Source organism: Acanthopagrus latus, chromosome 8 (genome assembly GCF_904848185.1).
Source record: "Acanthopagrus latus isolate v.2019 chromosome 8, fAcaLat1.1, whole genome shotgun sequence".
NCBI classification, from domain to species: Eukaryota; Metazoa; Chordata; class Actinopteri; order Spariformes; family Sparidae; genus Acanthopagrus; species Acanthopagrus latus.
The window spans coordinates 29,633,747-29,652,302 of record NC_051046.1 but is presented as its reverse complement, the minus strand read 5'-3'; the positions used below and the strand labels follow the sequence as shown (position 1 = coordinate 29,652,302).

At 41.7% G+C, this 18,556-nt stretch overlaps 1 protein-coding gene across 2 annotated transcripts in view; it reads left to right on the top strand.

The window, feature by feature from the left end:
- The window catches only part of lrp5 (low density lipoprotein receptor-related protein 5), a 101,976-nt gene that overhangs the window by 28,748 nt on the left and 54,672 nt on the right, over positions 1-18,556 (top strand). Inside the window, exons 1-5 of one of the 2 annotated variants that reach the window (XM_037106973.1) lie at positions 3,157-3,240; positions 3,342-3,410; positions 3,573-3,701; positions 9,667-9,863; positions 10,215-10,346. In XM_037106973.1, the coding sequence (XP_036962868.1) occupies positions 3,346-3,410; positions 3,573-3,701; positions 9,667-9,863; positions 10,215-10,346 (523 nt within the window). In that variant the 5' untranslated portion in view covers positions 3,157-3,240; positions 3,342-3,345. Of the gene's footprint in view, positions 1-3,156; positions 3,241-3,341; positions 3,411-3,572; positions 3,702-9,666; positions 9,864-10,214; positions 10,347-18,556 lie in introns of those variants that run through there. The other variant, XM_037106972.1, reaches the window with a different exon arrangement.

The window sequence follows — 18,556 nt, the reverse complement described above, 5'->3', positions numbered from 1 at the left end:
ATTTTCTAGTGAGAGTAGATTTCTTACCTATTCTCATTACTCTCACTCCTCTGGCTCTGACTCTGCCTCTGTTTCCAATGTTGGCATCCATTGCTCCAAAGCAGAAGAGCTCACCTGTTAGCCTTTTATGTTGGCCTTTTATGCTAAAGCTCTGATTGCTAATTGTAAAACTGTGTGACAGGTGTTTGACCATGTGAGGAGTCAGTGTGCATAGTAGGGCAATTGACTTTAGAATTTTGAATGACAGTGTCTTCCTTGTGAAAACAAGAGATTTTCTCCATGAAAGTTATGCCAAATGCAGAGAATTGTGTGTAGTGTTTTGAAAAAAGTGTGTTTTAGAACTGCAATTTAAGTGTAAAGCAGGAATTGTGCTTGTAGTTTAGCAGAACTGGTTCAGGGGGTTGGTGCATGAGTTACATATTGTGGTCAATGTGTCCCAAGTACCAGTTTTTGTGTGTAAACAATCGAGAAAAACTAATGTTGACAACGCAACTCTATGCAAGCCAGGCGAACTCTTAAAGAGATACAAAGAAAGGTAATTTATTTTTTTGAGTTTCATTCTAAGGTTGTCAGCTGTCAATGTCTGAGTAACAGAAATGCAATGGATAGAAGTATACAGGTACAGCATTGTTTTTATTTAATAATTCTGTGATTGTACTCTCCACTGAAGCTATGTATGCCCACAGTGGAACTGTAGAGCTGATAGTATATCTTTCAGTCAATGTAAATTTAGTTTATGAAAACACAATATAAAAACAGCATCTTCATGAGTGTCCATCAAGTTACTGTGGAATTTGACTGTTCCATACTATTGCATTATTACATTTGTGAAAAGTGCAATGAATCAAAAAGTGTCAGCATCTTTCAGAGCGTTGGTTTCATCACTGATACCGCAAAACAGAGATAGGTATTGTACATCCAAAACTGCATAAATAATACCCCAGCTGGCATGAGAAGAGCTTTACTGAGAGCACGCTCAGCTAAGTCTTTTAAATAAGTACTGAAATAAAAAAGTGTATTATATGTGATGTAGTGTAAATGATGCATGGTTAGCTCACTATTCTTGATCTGAAGGTGTTGTGTGCAATGATGACAATGTTGGTGGAAGAGAGAGCCTGTTATGCACAGTTTCCTCTCTCTGAGATTTGACCTAACATTGATCTCCCTTCCCTCTGACACACAGCCTGTTAGATCAGCAAAGCCTGAACTTCTCAGATGATATATATCATAATAGTTACCACACACCTGAAAACAAACATACAATAACTTTGTTGGCTTTTGTTTGAAATCAAATATTTTTCCTCTATACAATGCTCATACATAAGAACATATTTAGTTACTCTTTAACTTATGAACTTACTCAATCAACATTTTCTACTGGCATTCATCATTCTATGATCGTTCCATTGCGTGTAAGGAAATGCAATGAAACCCCTGTTTTTTATGGGAGAGCACACAGCCTCATAAGAAAAGCTGGGGTTTACTAATCAAGGTATGTGTTTCGATTAACGGGAGGACACTGGGGGAAATACCTTGACATGTACCATCACCCATCTTTAGGATCCGTGGTGCTGGCTTTGTGTGTGAATTATACACTGGTTCGTCTTTATGCCTCAGCTGCTTGGCTCTGTGTGAACAAACAACAGTGGAGAGTTGGTGAACCGTTGCTGCGATGATAATGTGGAGGCTCTAGGGATGTAACGGTATGAAAATTTCACACCGCGGTAATAGTGACCAAAATTATCATGGTTATCGGTATAGCGTGGTATTTTTAAAATGTCTTCAAAATGTTGAAAAAACACTGATACACTGATAAATTGAAATAATTTCACCAAGATTTATATTTGAATACATTTATTAAATAATGATATAGTCCAAATCCAAAACCTTAACAAAACACAGCAAAATCAACATTAAATAAGTATAAAAGAATGTATCAAAACTGTGCAAAATAGGTAATTGGCTTTTTGTGATGAGGCAGCCTGTTTTTGAAACATGTCCTTTCATGTCTGCGTTTCAGAGGTAGAATGAGATGTAGTGGCATTAGCACTCCATTGGCCAGCAGACCCTCTCTGTGAATAAAATGAATAGAAAATGTCATTATTAATTATTACTGTCATTGTTACTTAATATTAAGGGTGCAGCCAACAGATCACAAAACTCACAATTTAGATCATATCACTTTTGTTAGAAACAGGTTGGATAATTTTTTAGATCAAAACAAAAAGGATTATTGTTAATTGAATTATGAGTACGCTATTTTGGCTCTTATCTCTATCTAGACACTTGTTATATTCACGCTATATTCACCATTTTATATTATTCTTTATATATAGTCTATTCTTCAAAAAATCTACAAGTGTTATATATTTCTGATATTACTGGCTGGATATATATTGGCTGTCTGTGTCTCTGTCTGCCTGCTCATCTGTTGTCAGTGGACGCGATCAGTCTGATTCGTCAATTGGCTGCTGAGCCACAGGTAGACGCTGCTCGGACTGAGATGAAAGTCAGTCATCTCAATCAGTTTGCGTTCACTAACTCAGTCCACCCAGTATGTGTTTGTCTCAAATCCTCCTCACTGCATCAATACTTGGGGGATTAGTAGGTCGACTTTACAAGTGAAATCTACAATTAATAAGCGCTTCAGATAACGTGCCAAATCACAGATCAACTTCGTTCAGTTATACCACCATCTGGTCAGTTTACATTAGTGACACCAGCGAATTAGACATGCACATACATCATGCGCACAAGCTTAAGGTTAATTTACCTTGCATGAACAGTTGAGGGTGATGGTCGTAAAGTGAAAGTAAGTAAATTGGATCTGTTGCCGCCCCTCGCAACAACTTTCTTCCAGCAGCTCCTGCAGATAGGGCTGCCATCCTCGACCAGGTGTCCCTCAGCATTCTTATAATAACCAGAATACACCCAGACTTCAGATTTGATTCTCTTTGAAGGCGGAAACCTTCCTTGTGGGCCGCTACTGTCACGTACTCCGTCTTCTTCACTACACAACAAGCGCATGTTGCACGTTGTACGCTGCGCATGCGCCGCAAGTTTTCCACACCGTGGTTATCGACCGTGGCAGTTACCATGGTAATTAAAACTTAAAAGGTAACCTTCACTGTAGGGAATTTTACCGTGGTTTACCGTAACTGTTACATCCCAAGGTGACGCTGTGTGACAAGGGCTACCGACTCATTCGAATGGATCCACAACCTTATTCTCACTGAACAGGTGCTCTGTTTCAGTTATCAGTAAACTCATGCTCACCTCTAAATTGCAAAGTGTCCTTCTGTTTGAATTATTGACACATTCCTTCTCTGTTCTTCCTACAGCTACATGTACTGGACAGACTGGGGAGAGGAGCCTAGGATAGAACGTGCTGGTATGGACGGCAGCAACAGGTGCTATAACTATGTTACACTTAAGTAAACCCAACTTCTGCTTTTAGTAATAACAGTGTCCCCAGTTCATGTAGATGTACAGAAGAATTAACAATTTTACCAGAATAATGAAACAAAACCACCAGTTGCAGTGATCATTTGGTGTGCCTCTGTCTCTAACAGGAAAGTTATAGTGGACGTGGACATATACTGGCCCAATGGTCTTACCATTGACCTGGTGGAACAGAAGTTGTACTGGGCAGATGCCAAACTCAGCTTCATTCACAGAGCTAACCTTGATGGATCAACACGGTATGTAACTTATATGTGTGTATGGAGGCAATATAGTATCATTGTAAACAGTAGTAAGTGTGCAAACGTTTAAATACTATAACAAAAAGCTGCATATTAAATACCTGTAATCTCAAATGCTTTTATATGAGTAGAGTGGTGACTAATTTTAAAGATATATTTCAATCAGCCAACTCTCCTTGGAAAGTTGATTGCATTGATTGCAGCCTCGAAATATAGTTAATATCTGTCTGTTTGGCTCAGATCATCTCTCCCTTCTGCAAAAACTTGAGCAGGTAAAGGAGATGGTGGGAATATAAATATTTTTCCCCAGATGACTAGAATCTGAGTGCAAGTGGGTACTGAAATGGAACTGGCGAAAGCTAAGAAAGCAGCGAAATGATGGTAGCAGATATACTTTCAGAGATGAAAATGACTCTTAACCTGCTTATGTTGGCAGCACACTGTCAACTGCTTCAACTTATCTAACCATTGAACTACAATATCACCAGACTCAGACCTCAGCACCCATACTGTAAATACTATTGAACAAAACTCTATTTCAGGATCCCATATTAAAACTTTCAAGATCAGCATTTCTTTTTCCAACAGAGAAGCGGAGGAGAAAAGAAAAAAAATCTGTTCAGACAGAATGAAAGAAAAATAGAGCGCAAGGGCGAGAGTATGAGAGAGTTGTCCAACACAAACAGAGTTGTGGTATGGAGGCCCCAGTCAGAACACACATAGCTCCAAACACACTCCCAGTGCATCTCTCTCACAGCTTAATCTTTCCCTTTCTCCTTTAGTCTATCTATCAACCTTTTTTCACATCTTACAGTCTTTCTCTGTATCCATACAGCCATTGTCCAGCCTGTATTCATAAATTTCTTGGCACTTACTTACAGTGGTTTTACTTACAATGTTTCCAGACTGATGTCTACTAAACTTTTCAATTTCTGCATGGGTTTAATGTAACTAGCCAAAAAAATCAGAAATATTCAATCGACCTATCAGACCTTTAAAGATTTAAAATGTAGGGGATAAGGGGCCATCCATGACCTGGAACCCAGTTCACATCCAACCATTTTGCTATCTGTCCTCATTTCCTTCCATCTCTCTATAGTTTGATGGTCAAAAAGGCAATAAATGCCTTATCTTATCTAAAAGGTCGGAGACTATAGACCATTTTAGCCCATAACACCAGTTTGCAACACAGTGAGTCAGAATTAATCTTAAAGGCATCTGTTCTCTTGGAAATAATTGCTAGTGTATTGTAATCTGTTATCTGCAGCTATTTTTTATAGTTGTTTCAGTGAGTCAAAGTAGGGACATGTACATGAGCATGTACATGTACAGCTCATTTAGAAGAGGAAGCTTTAATCTGAATGTTCCTGACAGCTTGAGTAATGAAATAATTTGCCTGTTTGCTGATTAATTTTTCACACACAAACATACCCACACAGAGCAGGCCAAACAGAGCTATGAAATCTGGAGTTGGTTAAATTTGTTCTCTCTTTTTTCCTTCACCACTTCTGGCAGGCACCTCTGCTTTTACAACACAATCACACACACACACACACACACACACACACACACACACACACACACACACACACACACACACACACACACACACACACACACAGGACTAGAAATGATGATTGATGAAAGCCAGTTTCTTGTGTGTTGATATTCTAAATACAAGACTCCTTTGATCCTGTGCCTAAGTACATTTTCATGTAAGTGATTCTAAAATGTGTTGTAGAAAGGAACCACTCTTCCTAGATCAAATCTTACACTTCATGCACTCTTCACTAGCCTTCATGCTTTTTGTAATTGTTTTGACTGTTAAGACTGAAGCATAGAGTGAGACAATACTGTTGCCAAAGCTGCACAAGCTTCTAAATATCTTGTTTTAGTAATAAAGTGTACAGAAAATTTTAATCTGTGTTGAGGCACAACGATTGATCACATTGCTGTGGAATGTGCTGTAGGTATTCATGGTCCCGAGAGGAGGATTCCTAATGGTTCTCTGATCTGATCTGATCTCCATTAGGTCAAAATATAACTTGTACACATGAAATCCACAACCTAATGAACAGATTGTAATGAAATGTAATGAGCATATGCATGCTTCCCATAGACCAACTCGCTAACATTTTTAATTCTTTTGTTTACAACACTTGCCTAAGAGGACAAATTATTTTGATTTTAATTACCTTTAAAGGGATATTCCAGTGTAAGTTTAATTCATGTTCTAGCACACAGTGACACAGAGTAGGACCGCCCCTTGAGAGATAAAGTTTGCGGACCGCTAGCTAACGTAGTTTTAGCATCCTCAGAAACGACTGCACGACAACAACACATTGCAGTAAATGGGACCAAGTATAAGCTGCCATCAAAAAGCCTCAAATAATGCTCAGAACAGCACCAAACTTCAGCAACATTACAAATAGGGTCCCAGCACATATTTCGAGGCATCAAACATTTGATATTGTTGACGGATTTGTCGGAAAGGATAAACAAAACTCACCACCCGAGAAGCCTCCTTGGTTGTGGGGAAGCCCTGTGAGTCGATTACCGAGTGAAGTAGAGTCCTGCAGTAATGATCGCCATCGAGCTGCGGAACTCTACTGCACTCGGTAATTGACTGTTCTGAGCATTATGTGTGGCTTTTTTTTTTCTTTTCTTATAGCACTGAACTAGGCTCCTCGAGCTGGAAAAATGTCAATATGCAAACTGCTCCAAAAACGAAAGTGAAAGTTAAATATTTCCCAGCTGTGTATCGTTGGCATGGAGACAAGTCCCGGTATTCACGTGCTGACCCAACCAAAACACATGGTGAAAGAATAACAGTTTGGGGGCCACAAATAGGAGGCCGGCGGGCCAGATGCGGCCTGGGGGCTGCCTATTGAGGACCACTGGAGTGTGCTCCAGTTAACTTTTAATTTCTTTCTCTCCTTTACCTCTTAATTCGACAACCAAAGTGTTATACGGGGCATCCACCTTATCCCTTAACTACTTTTATTGTAAAATGGCATCAAAGAGTGGTAAATCCTTGAGGACGACTCGGCAACTACCATAACAATTTCGGCTATCTCCGCGCTACTTGAACAGCACCATGAGGCACTAGCAGCTGACTTCACAACCTTGTTTAGCCTACTGGAAACCAAATTTGAACAATTCCAGGCCACAGTGGAGGATCACGGCCAACGCCTGGTCTCTCTAGAGCTTGCTTTTGACGACCTGTTCCAACGAGCCAGGGAACTTGAAAACATCTGCTCCAGCCTCAGTGAAAACAACTCCAAGCTAATGTCTAAACTTGGAAGGTCGGAGCGGGTGGCAAAACCGAGTCTGGCAAAATTGGCCGAAGACAGGCTCACTACAGACTTCTTCTCTGCTATCCTGTGTGAGGTTTTTTGAGAGGGCACGCTCGGACTGGACTGTTATCAGGGCTGCTTACTCAGGCAGCAATCCTGTGAGTAGCCACTTGTCTCTGCCTTAACTATTTGCAAAAGAGACTTTTGACAGAGCTTACTTCCCTTTAATGTGACAGTTTATATATTTTCCCCCATTGTACTTTCTGGTGCCGCATGGGAACCACTACAATGAGTTACTTTTCCCCCACTTTATATTGTTGTGTTCCTAATAAAGTTAAATGTTAATATAGGACTGTTGAGCGCTTTTCAATTAACAATAATAATGGTGCTACAGATGTGTTCCACAGGACACGAAGATTGTTATTTTTTGGCATTATGGGTGTTGTGAAGAGCTTGCTGCTATGGTCCTTGGTAGCTGTCTTGTTGTGTGGGTGGGGGGGTGAGATTCTTCAATGCTGGTACTGTCTCAGGAGCCTATGTAAACCCTGGTCATATAAGGTTATTCTCTCATTTGCTTCATGCTTGCTATATCTTCCTACATTCTTAACTAAGGAGTATGGATAGTGTCTTAAGCTTTTTTAAGCTGAAATGTCAAGGGCCTAAATCACCCTATTAAAAAGACGGAAAGTGTTTTCACATATCAAACAATTCAAAACAGCGCTTGCCTTTTTACAAGAAACGCATATTCATGGTTCTGATAATACTCGCCTTGTGGCAAGGTGGGCAGGGCAGCACTTTCATTCTACCTTCCAGGCCAAAGCCTGAGGGGTTTCGATTCTCATCAACCAAAACATTCCCTTCAAACAACACAGTGTCGTGTTGGATACAAACGGATGTTATATCATTGTCTCGGGAAAATTAGCGTGATGCTTGCTAATGTATACGCCCCGAAGGCAGATGATATGTGGTTTTTCAAGCGCTTTTTCTCATCCCTGTGTGATCTGAGCTCATATTCTCTCATACTTGGTGGGGATTTTAACTGCTGGTTGGATCCTGTGTTGGACTAATCTTCTTCAAGCCCTTGCGTGCTGAGCAAATCTGCTTCAATTATTTAGTCCTTTCTATCTAATTATGGTGTCTCTGATATATGGCACTATCTTCATCCAAATGAGAGAGAATACTCCTCGTTCCCACATGTCCACCAAACTTTCTCCAGGATTGACTGTTTTCTTATTGATAATCAACTGATCCTGTCTGTCTGCTCGTGTGACTATAAGAGCACAGTGATCTCAGACCACTCCCCCGTTGCGCTATATGTGACCCTCCCGAGCCCTCCTTGAGTTGAAAGACATTGACATTTCAATTCAAGTGTAAAAGAGATGAGGCCTCACTAATCCATATGTTTTGGACATGCCCTAGCCTGGAAAAATACGGGAGTTACATTTTCCAAACCCTCTCCCAAATTCTTAACTTGGAATTGGAGCCCTGCCCTCTGGTTGCACTTTTTGGTACTACTGGAGAGATAGATGTGCTCCTGACTCCAGTCAAACGTTGCACGTTGTCCTTTGCCTCTCATATGGCCAGACATGCATTGGCCAAGCCTCCCACTGGAATTATACCAGAAGCTCCTGCAGTTGTTACCTTCCTGGCTTTTGCACCTGACAGAATTTTGCTAAAGTATTTTCTAAAAATGCATCTGGGCAGAGGGGATTTCCTCCCTCCTTAAACACAGTGCCTCTCCAATTCACTCTGTCTGTCTGCAGTGGGTAAAAAATTCATTACAGTTTCTGTTAATTTAATGTCATGGTGAAATACTTATGCTCCATTCTCATCAAGTTTTGGGATGAATGAGTCAGGTTTGAGATTCCAGTCCCCCTTTACCCCTGCATCTGAAATGTAACTAAATATCAAAGTTGTTTCTCTTCTAATCTCTTTTTCGACACCTTTGAAACTGTTATTAGCTGCTATTAATGCTGGGTCTTGTGTTAAATTCAAAGAACGACTTACTGGAGGCTCGTTGATTTAATGATTTAAACCAGCCCAAAGCACAAAGTAGCTGCTGATTCTGTAGAGCTCCACTTAGTTGTCTGGATGGATCCATAAATCTGCCTCAAGACTTTTTTAAGCTCTGTCCTGTTAACAGACTCAAGGTTGATGTTTATATTTTTTAGACTAAGCTAAGTCTGAAAGCAGTTCAAAGCCCATCTAGTTTGCCTGCAGTGTTAGCTTCACAGCTGCTCTTCTGTAATTTGTCAAGGTCAGGTGTCAGAGCTTTGTGCTGAGGTATACACACTTCTTTCCTTCCCTTCACTCTCTTCTGACAGCTATTCATAATTTAAATCAAATGTCATTTTGGGAAATATGTTCAAATTTACAGTGCAATATTTGTTATAATCAAAGACATATAACAATGGAACAAGTGTGTGTGTTTACACATTCAGTTGCTCAATCTCCTGAACAGTTCAGAATGGCTGGCTCCAAGAAATAGTGTAAATATTGTAAAATAGTGATGTTAGGTTGGTCAATGTTAGGTTGACAAAATATCACTAACAACAATATCATTAAGATATAATTAAATGCATGCTGTATTTATTGTCTCAAATTTCAGAAATAGAGTTATGCAAACCTTCCTCTGACCCTCAAGTAACTTTTATTTTGTCCTGCAGTGAAACAGTGGTGGAGGGAACCCTGACCCATCCTTTTGCACTAACATTGTCTGAGGAGACCTTATACTGGACTGACTGGCAGACCCGCTCCATCCATGCCTGTAACAAACACAACGGCGACAAAGCCAGGGAGATCCTTAGTGGTATTTACTCTCCTATGGACATCCAGGTCCTCGAGCCCTATCGACAGCCTTACAGTGAGTGAGGACTTTTTTTTACTTATGTGGATGGTATAGTACATATGAGAACAAAAGTAAAGCTGGTGACAAACTCGGCTGGAGTAAGTAGTGTGATTGAGATGATGGATAAATTATTATTAGTACATTTTTTAATCTTTGTAGTAGCATAAATTAGCGCATTTGAAAAGGTAAAGATGTGACACATTCTTCAACAATTATCTTTTATCATTTTCTACTTGGTAAAATGTCACCTTTTCTTTTTCAATAACAAAAACTAAAGGAGTTTGAGAAGCTAATCATATTTTCTCCTTTACCTGTCTGTTCTTCATTCTCTCTGTTTCTCTCATCTTCATGATGTTGTCACTGCAGTCCGGACGCCATGTAGTGACAATAATGGAGGCTGCAGTCACCTCTGCCTACTTTCTCCAGTCCAACCTGCCTACAGCTGCGCCTGCCCCACTGGAGTCCAGCTAAAACCAGATGGAAAGACATGCAAGCCAGGTATGGATTTTATTTACACTATTATGACCACAAACCAAAGAGCCACTGGTAATTGATTGCTTTTTAGAACCAATATAAATAATGCTTTAGTAAGTCACATACAGTAAGTTGGTTATTGCTTTAAAATGAGTTGCTAAAGGCTAACTACACCCTCATCTTGTGATAGAACCTTTCCCCTTAGCATATATAAAATTACAAAAGGAGAGTGACAAAAGCAACTTGTGGCTACACAGTGAGTGATGCGGTGGGTTAGGGGACACTGACTGACTATTACTCATTGGACAGCATGGACAGTGACATAAAGCTTGTAGCCAGCCACAAGGAATTACTTTTAGATCATCTGTTTCAGCACCAGGAAGGGCTGGGATGGTAGTGGTGCTTTAACAATCATGAGAAGCATTTTCATTCATAGTTCAGCTGTAGCTCAGGAGGTAGAGCTGGTCATCTAGTAACGGGAAGGTTGCTGGTTTGAATCCCCCTAGCTGTATGTCAAAGTGTCCTTGGGCAAGATACTAAACCCCACACTGCACAAAAAAGTGCGACTATGACAACCAACACTGCACTACAGAATAAATTCAGTTTCTTCAGTTTTTATCCACAAACTAAAAAAGTGCAATTCAAAAGATTCAAGTGTACAAAATTAACTGTTCTTCTGATTACCTTATCAGAAGGTAAATACTGAAAAACATTGTGCTTTGAAGAAAATTAAGCAGCACTAACTTCAACCTTTTTTGACATCATAGACCTGAGTTTGGAGGAGTTAATGGGATAACTGGGGGGGGGTCTGGTCCTGACAAGAGTCTCAAAGTCTGGAGTTATAGTCGATAAAGCAACTCTGAGGTCATGCTCATTGTCCCATCTGCTCCTGTGTTTTGTCTTCAGCTGAACCAGAGCTGAGAAGCCACATTCACAGAGATAGGTAGTGCTGAATGGTAGGAGAATTACTGCTTGAGTGGCAAGGGAAGGATACTCATCCACAACAGTGCTGCACCAGAAATGAGAGAGGCTTACTTCCGTGAATTTCTGCCTCAGCATGCGGTCATATGACAGCTCCACCAGCTCACTGTCTTCGTTGCCTGGCAACGTGATGCTTTCCATGTCGATTCCAAAGGGGTCACGAATCCAGTCATTATCCCTCTGTTTCTCTGGAAAATAGTCATTAAACCGCTCCAGAAGTTTATTCAGATGTGACGTGATCGTTTTGCTCATTAAATTTTTTCCTACCCTGTCCAGTTGCTGTCCCTCATTACGGGCATTGGGGAACAAGACACGTTGGTTTTTAGAAACATGGCATGCCCACACTGAGAACCTTTTTTTTAAAGCATCAATTTTGTCATATTGTTCAAAAATGGTGTGCCCCCTCCCCTGCATAGACACATTTAATATTTTTAATTTTTCAAACACGTCAGCGAGGTACACAATGTGTGCAAGCCACACACTGTTGCTAAACAGGTCTGCAAGAGGTGAATTGTTCTGGGCAAGATAGCCTGCAATTTCACATTGTAGTTCATAAAAACAGGACAGTACCTTTCCCCTCCAAAGCCAGCGTACCTCGGCGTGATACAACACCTGTACATGCTCACTACCAAGATCGTGGCACAGTTTTTGAAAACATTGGGTGTTCTTTGCACTCTGTTTAATGTAGTTTACCACTTCGACGACATCTTTTAATGTTTCATGAAGCACTGGCACCATATCCTTTGCTGCCAAGGCCTCCCGATGCAAAAAACAATGCTTACAAGTTGCATTCAGAGCTCTGTCAGTCATTCTCTTCATGACCCCCGAGTTTGTGCCTGTCATGGAGTCGACGCCATCAGTTGTGATACCGATGCACATGTCCCCACTTGCCTTAATGCGAGTCATCTGACATGTCTTCAATTCACCTACTAATAGTATCATTTGACAGAGGTATCGTTTTCAGTTTGTTTGCTGCGGATTGATCCAACACCTCTCTGACCATGTGCATGACTGCAGGTAAGATAAGGTCCTCTGCAATGGTGTGAGGCTTCTTTAGCTTAGCAATACGATGTACCACCTGGTAAGATGCACGGAGTACCTGGTCTTGCTTGGAGCATGAATTACTAAGACACTTTTGTGATGTCCTCAGGTCTAGAAGTTGTCTTTGAAAGTACTCAACAGGTTTATGTTTGAGAGAGGTATGTTTGGTTTCCAAATGCCGCTTCAGTTTTGAAGGCTTCATTCTTTCTTGTGCCAACACCTTGCTCCACAAAACACACTGAGGTTTTTGTCCTCTGTTGTCCTCAATGTAGGAGAATCCATATTTCATACATTCAGTGTCGTATTTACGTTTTGCCATGCTCAATTAGCATTTAAAAAACATACTTTATGAGTCTTCTTCTATGCTGTGAAATGGGATGTCAATTAGCATTACAGGGCATTATCGCCACCTACTGCATTTTTTTTGCCTGGGCCCTATCGCAACCCACCAGCTGAGAACCAGTGATTTAAGACACACCGTGCCCATAATGGCTTCCCCTGCACCGTCTATGAATAGACCCTGCTGTGCAGAGCACATTGATTATTCTGATTTGAACTGGTCCTGGGTGGCCTCGATATGGAGAAAGTATTCTCTACACTTAGAGAACCAAGGTTACCGTGTAACCCAATGTTCTCTTTCTTATCATAATATCTCTCCACTACATATAGAATATATGTTATGGGACTCTGTAAGACATACAGCAAGGAGACAGAGCGGGCGCTGCTCCTGTAACAACTCCCTCTGGGATTTTCGAATGAGACCGCCACCAAAAAACAGTGTGTGCAAATCACCCAAGAGCTATATACAAATATACACCCCACACAGGAAGGGGTCAGTGACACCGCCACGACGCAACCTTTGCAAAACCAGCCCTGCAAGACGCAAGGGCTGGGTGTGAGGAAGAGGCCACACATACCTCTGAGAGGTAGGTGCACTGCCATAAGGTCCAGGAAGTCGACACAACCCACGTGGGGTGCGCTCTTACCCCCACTGGCACCGGTTCGCCTGTTTCTCTATAGGCCTGTTGAATAACCTCCACGACCCAATGAGACAGCCTAGCCTTAGACACTGGTTCAGCCAGACACTGGGGCCTGAAACAGATGAACAGCTGATATGTTTTCCTGAATGAGGCTGTGTGCTGAATATAGATCTTCAGTGACCTGACTGGACATAGCGCTGACTCCTCCTGACACTCGCCTGCTGGATTTGGACGCAGGACGACTCCTGTGTTGTCTGGCAGAAACCGACAGCAACTGTCATGTACAGAGAGAGCCTGCGGTTCCCCCACTCTCTAGGCTGATGTTATTGCCAAGAGGAATGCTACTTTGAGTGATATCCAAGGCCCACATATTCCAGGGGCTCAAAGCGCTCCTTCTCCAAGGCAGATAGAACCCGACACAGGTCCCACGTTGGGCTGGCTGGCCTCCTGCTGCGTGGCACAAGCCTCTGCGCACCCTTCAGGGACTGTGATAAAAGGCTGCTGTCATCCACAGACAGCCTAGCCTCACCCACACGAGAGGCCTTGATGGCTGCCACCACACCCCTTAGGGTCAATGGTGACTTCCCAGCCTCCAGGAGCTCCTGTAGGTACCTAAGCACCTCTAGGGCTGAACATGTTACTGCGTCGATCTGGTTAGTGGCGCACCATGACTAGAACAGCTCCCAGCGATAGGAGTATGCCACCCTTGTCAATGGGGCTTGAGCACTCTGCAGGGTCTGAACCACCAATCTTGTAAGCCCCATGTCTATAGACCAGGTCCAGAGATTGAACCCCTGAGGGAGGGCATGAAACAGGGTCCCCTGTGCCTGTCTCAGCAGGTCCTGGCAAAGTGGAAGCTTCCATGGTGTCCCGTCCAGGACCCTGAGTAACATGACCTGAGTGTATGCCCATGTCCACAATTTGTGCACAATCCTGCACAGACATGGAGAGCACAAGCCTCACATGTGCAGAAGAACTAGTGGAACCACCTGCACAGCAGCAGCCGTGAGGCCCAAGAGGCAGAGACACAGACTCCAAGTGACTCTGTTCCCTAGACGAAAGTGTAAGCGCTGGCACAGAAGCCCCAAGACTGCATCTATACATCTAGTGAAGGTGCGGGGAGTCAGTGAGATGCCAAAGGGTAAGACACAGAATTTGAAGGTCTTGCCGCGGAAGGCAAACCTAAGAAATCTCCTGTGGCCCTCCCAAATTGATATTTGAAAATATGCGTCCTTGAGGTCGACTGTTGCAAACCAGTCGTCTACAAGGACAGCCTGTTTCACTCGTGGCTGCACACGGCCCTCCCCCAAACAAACACAAAAATCATGTGAGTCTTAGGGATTTTCCTCCCGCAGCCCAAGCACAGCTTTCCATAGCCATGACCTCACCATCACGTGACCAGGAAGTGCCCAGTGTTTTGCTAGCAATGGCTAAGTGCTAGCCCTTTCTATTTTCAATGACCTTGCCTTGCTGATATCTGAATGAATGATGGTAGAGAGACAGCAGACAGAAACCGTGTGTTGCTCTCTTGTTCAAACTTTTTTTTTTAAAAAACATGCTCAGTGTAATGCAAAAGCAGCCTAGGGGGGAGGACGCTGGCTGTGTCCATGACGCGTCGCTTCTATGGACCAGCTGTACCACACACAGTGCCCCCTCCTAATGGAAAAACTTTTATTGCACAAAGTAGAAGAAAAGGAATACAATGAGAGGGGACGCTGGCTGCACCTGCGACTATGTCACATCCTCAGACCAGCTATAACGCACTCGGTACCCTCAGCTCACTTTTCCTCTTCAAAAGAAAAGAGAGAGCGACAGCGACTTTGCAACCGTGAGAGGAGCCTAACGTTAGACCAGCACAAACAAAGTCACCGTTCAGACTCTTCCACTCTCGTCCACTCTTCCTTCTTCCTTCTTTTCCTTTCTCTTTTTTCTCTCTCATGTCGACTGATCTGCCGTAATGAAAATCTTGATGGGTCTGTTCCTAGACAGCGCAGGGGAAGCCACAATAGGCGTGGTTTGTCTTAGATAATTCATGTCAGCTGCCAGGATGTCAACAATCCTTTAACATATATTCTATATGTACTGAGAGATATCCTCAGAAGAAAGAGAACCCACTACAAACCAGAGGGTTAGTTATGGTTTACATGTGTTTATTGTCAGATACTAGATGACAAATATTCAACGGAACCAACAAACCAAATGGCTTTATGTTAAACACTGAATAAATAAAATGATACAATATTACAACAAATTGCTTGTTTTAAACTTGTCTTAAACATTTTATAGGTAGTGTACTGAACTGAACATTGATTAAAGGAGATAACAAAATGTTAAATGTTGAGGATGATTATGTTACTGTATTCTGTGAACATTGCACATTCTTGAGCTTGCAGGTAGTTGCTCAGTTCAGCTTCATTAGCCGGTTCGGTAAGACCTGATGTGGTTTGGAAGTGCGACCAGATCAGCGGTGGCCACGAAGTGCTTGACATCTCTCAGCTGATGCGCCACCTTTACCCTACACTCTGCGTACAGCTGAGGGACTGATGTTTGGTAGAGTGTAACGTCATTAGCTTCTTGAAGCCATCAACTGTGCTTATAGGCGTCACGTCTTTAGAGAAACAGTATGCTGGTTATGTGTTTGTATCGCTATGGTTTCTTCTCATAGGGGGTAATGGCTGAACAAGCAGTGACGATTGTTGGTTGTCGAAGTGAAGTTTGAAGTTTTGGATAAGCGGACGAAAATGGATGGATGGATGGATGCATTGTGGAAAATTTTATCATGAAGTCAAACTGACCTCTCTGCTAGTGTAGTGGGACATTACAGTTTTTTACAGTTGTTAACATACTAAAATGACATGCATAGCCCAAATATTTAAACTGACACACAGAGAGGAAACCCTCCTCTCAAGTCTCCAACACTTTAAATACATTTTCTGCTGCACACACACATGGCCGTTCAAAATGGCACTTTTTAAATCCACTGAACACAGTTCTCTGCGTAAGACGCAACAATCTGACATAAATTCACATGTTTGCCATTTCAAAACCCTGCCATTCAAAATGACACTACATGATCTAACTGGACACTATATGTGCCACCTGGCCAAACAACTGTTACCGTAATTGTTACCACTTCTATCAGGAAGTAAGCACTAAAAGACCGCAGGTGAGTTTTTTTGTTTCCCCAACAACAATGGAAGACGTTTCAAAGAGAGGAAGAGGAAGAGGGAGGGTGAGAATGAGAGGGGGAGGAAGAGTGAGAAGTAGGGGTAGAGCTGGTAGAGGACGTCATGGCCAAAGAAGACAACAACTTTCAAATGAAATCAGAGCAGCCTTAGCTGATCATTTCATCAACCATGGGCTGACACTGCTGACACTCTTTTTCGGTTTACTGTTTTGTGATCATATTTGTGTTCACTCTAATGTAAATATATCTGCTGTGTACATGTTGCACTGACTTGTTTAGTGAAAAAAAATAGATATTTCAATAGTATGTGTGTGTATCTGCAAATATTTCTGTGCATGTGAACAATCTGAAGTATTCTCTACAGTTTGAACTATGTTGGTACTATGGCAAAGCATACTAAAGATGAGAGTGCTTTTCATTATTCATTATGCCGTGTAGTTGGTTAGACAAAAATCTGTAATATGAATGAAGAGTCGCCATCAGGTGCAAGAGTTTGATTTTGATAATGATATATGTAGTTATGGTTGCAGTGCTTCATTTTGCAGGATATATGAGATATTTTGCAGTTTGGGTGTGTGTTTTTGTGAATTGTGTTAAGTATTTTGATAAAACCAGCCTAGTTTGCAAAATTGTGTTTTAGCAATTGGAAAAAACTGTAACTGACCAGCTGCCATGTTGATTCCCACGATGCTAAAACAATAGAACCTTATTCTGCAAAAACTCAGCACTGTGTTAGAGTGTGTCTGTGTCTGGTAGGCTGTGTTATGTGATTATATTAAATTTGAATGAGGCATGCCAACCAATCACTTAGCCACTGTTGACAATAAACACAACAATGCTCTATTGTGTCAGCCAGCAGTTTGTGTGTATGTGTGTGCGTGTGCATGTGTCTTTGTGTCCATGCTTCTAATTTGTTTTGCTTGGTTGGTTAAATTGAAGGCGTTTGTTATTGCACTGGCAGCAGCGTGTGTGTACGTGTGTGTGTGTGTGTGTGTGTGTGTGTGTGTGTGTGTGTGTGTGTGTGTGTGCGCGTGTGTGTGTGTTAGAAACTGTTTGTCAGGGATCTTAAAGTGTCTCAGAATGAAGTCAAGCGAAGACAAGAGTGGAATCACAGATGCTTTCCCTCCTTTCTTGTCATTCTTTCCCTCCATAAATTCCTCCTCGCCCCAGTCATTCAGGTTAAGATGGAACAACTCTCATGTCAAATCTGATTTGTGCCAAGACTGAGAGATGGCAGTTGTGAAAGTGTTGAATAAAAAAGGGATTACAATTTAGATTTTGTTTTACATTGTGCTTTTGATATCTAAGCTACATGACATGTTTTAGATATGGGAGATTTAGTTCTTGTTTTGTATAATGTTCCATTGTAGAGTACAGCATTGGATTACAAATAATGTACTGTCCTTTTAGGTTTTCTAGAAATGTAGATTTTTATTGAAAATGTCATGCTATACAGTCATTGCTGTATCGCAAGATTCAGGTGATTTGATGTGTGAAGTGTGAGACTAAAAGACAAGAAAGAAAGATAAAGCAGGTAGGGGAATAGAAAGAGTGAGACACTTTGAACTGCCTTAAATGTCAGTCAGAGGTATGAGAGACAAAGAAAAACAGTTAATTGTCTCCCATGAGGTGAGTTTGGATCCTTTTAAAATTGAACCAACAGGCAGCCAGCGGAGGATCCCTCAGGATAGCAGAGCCATTTGTTTACAGACTGGATGGAGCAAGGAGGAGAAAGAAAAGCGGTAACAGCAGAGCCTGGCTCAGGCTTGAATTTTTTTTAATGCAGATAGATGTTTTTGGAATAAATTGGAATAGGATTTCTTTCATTTATTTGACTTTGTTATTAGTATAGGTTGCTGCTGCTTGTTAAATGAATAAACAGCATGGTGTTTGTGTTGTTTGTCCATTAGGCAAGGGTGGAGAATAACAAAGTACAGTTGCTCAAGTACTGCACTTAAGTAAAACTTAATGTGTCTTGAGATATTTTGAGTATTTCCAATTTCTGCTAGTCCCCATTTGAATATAGACCCTGGTCTTGATGATTG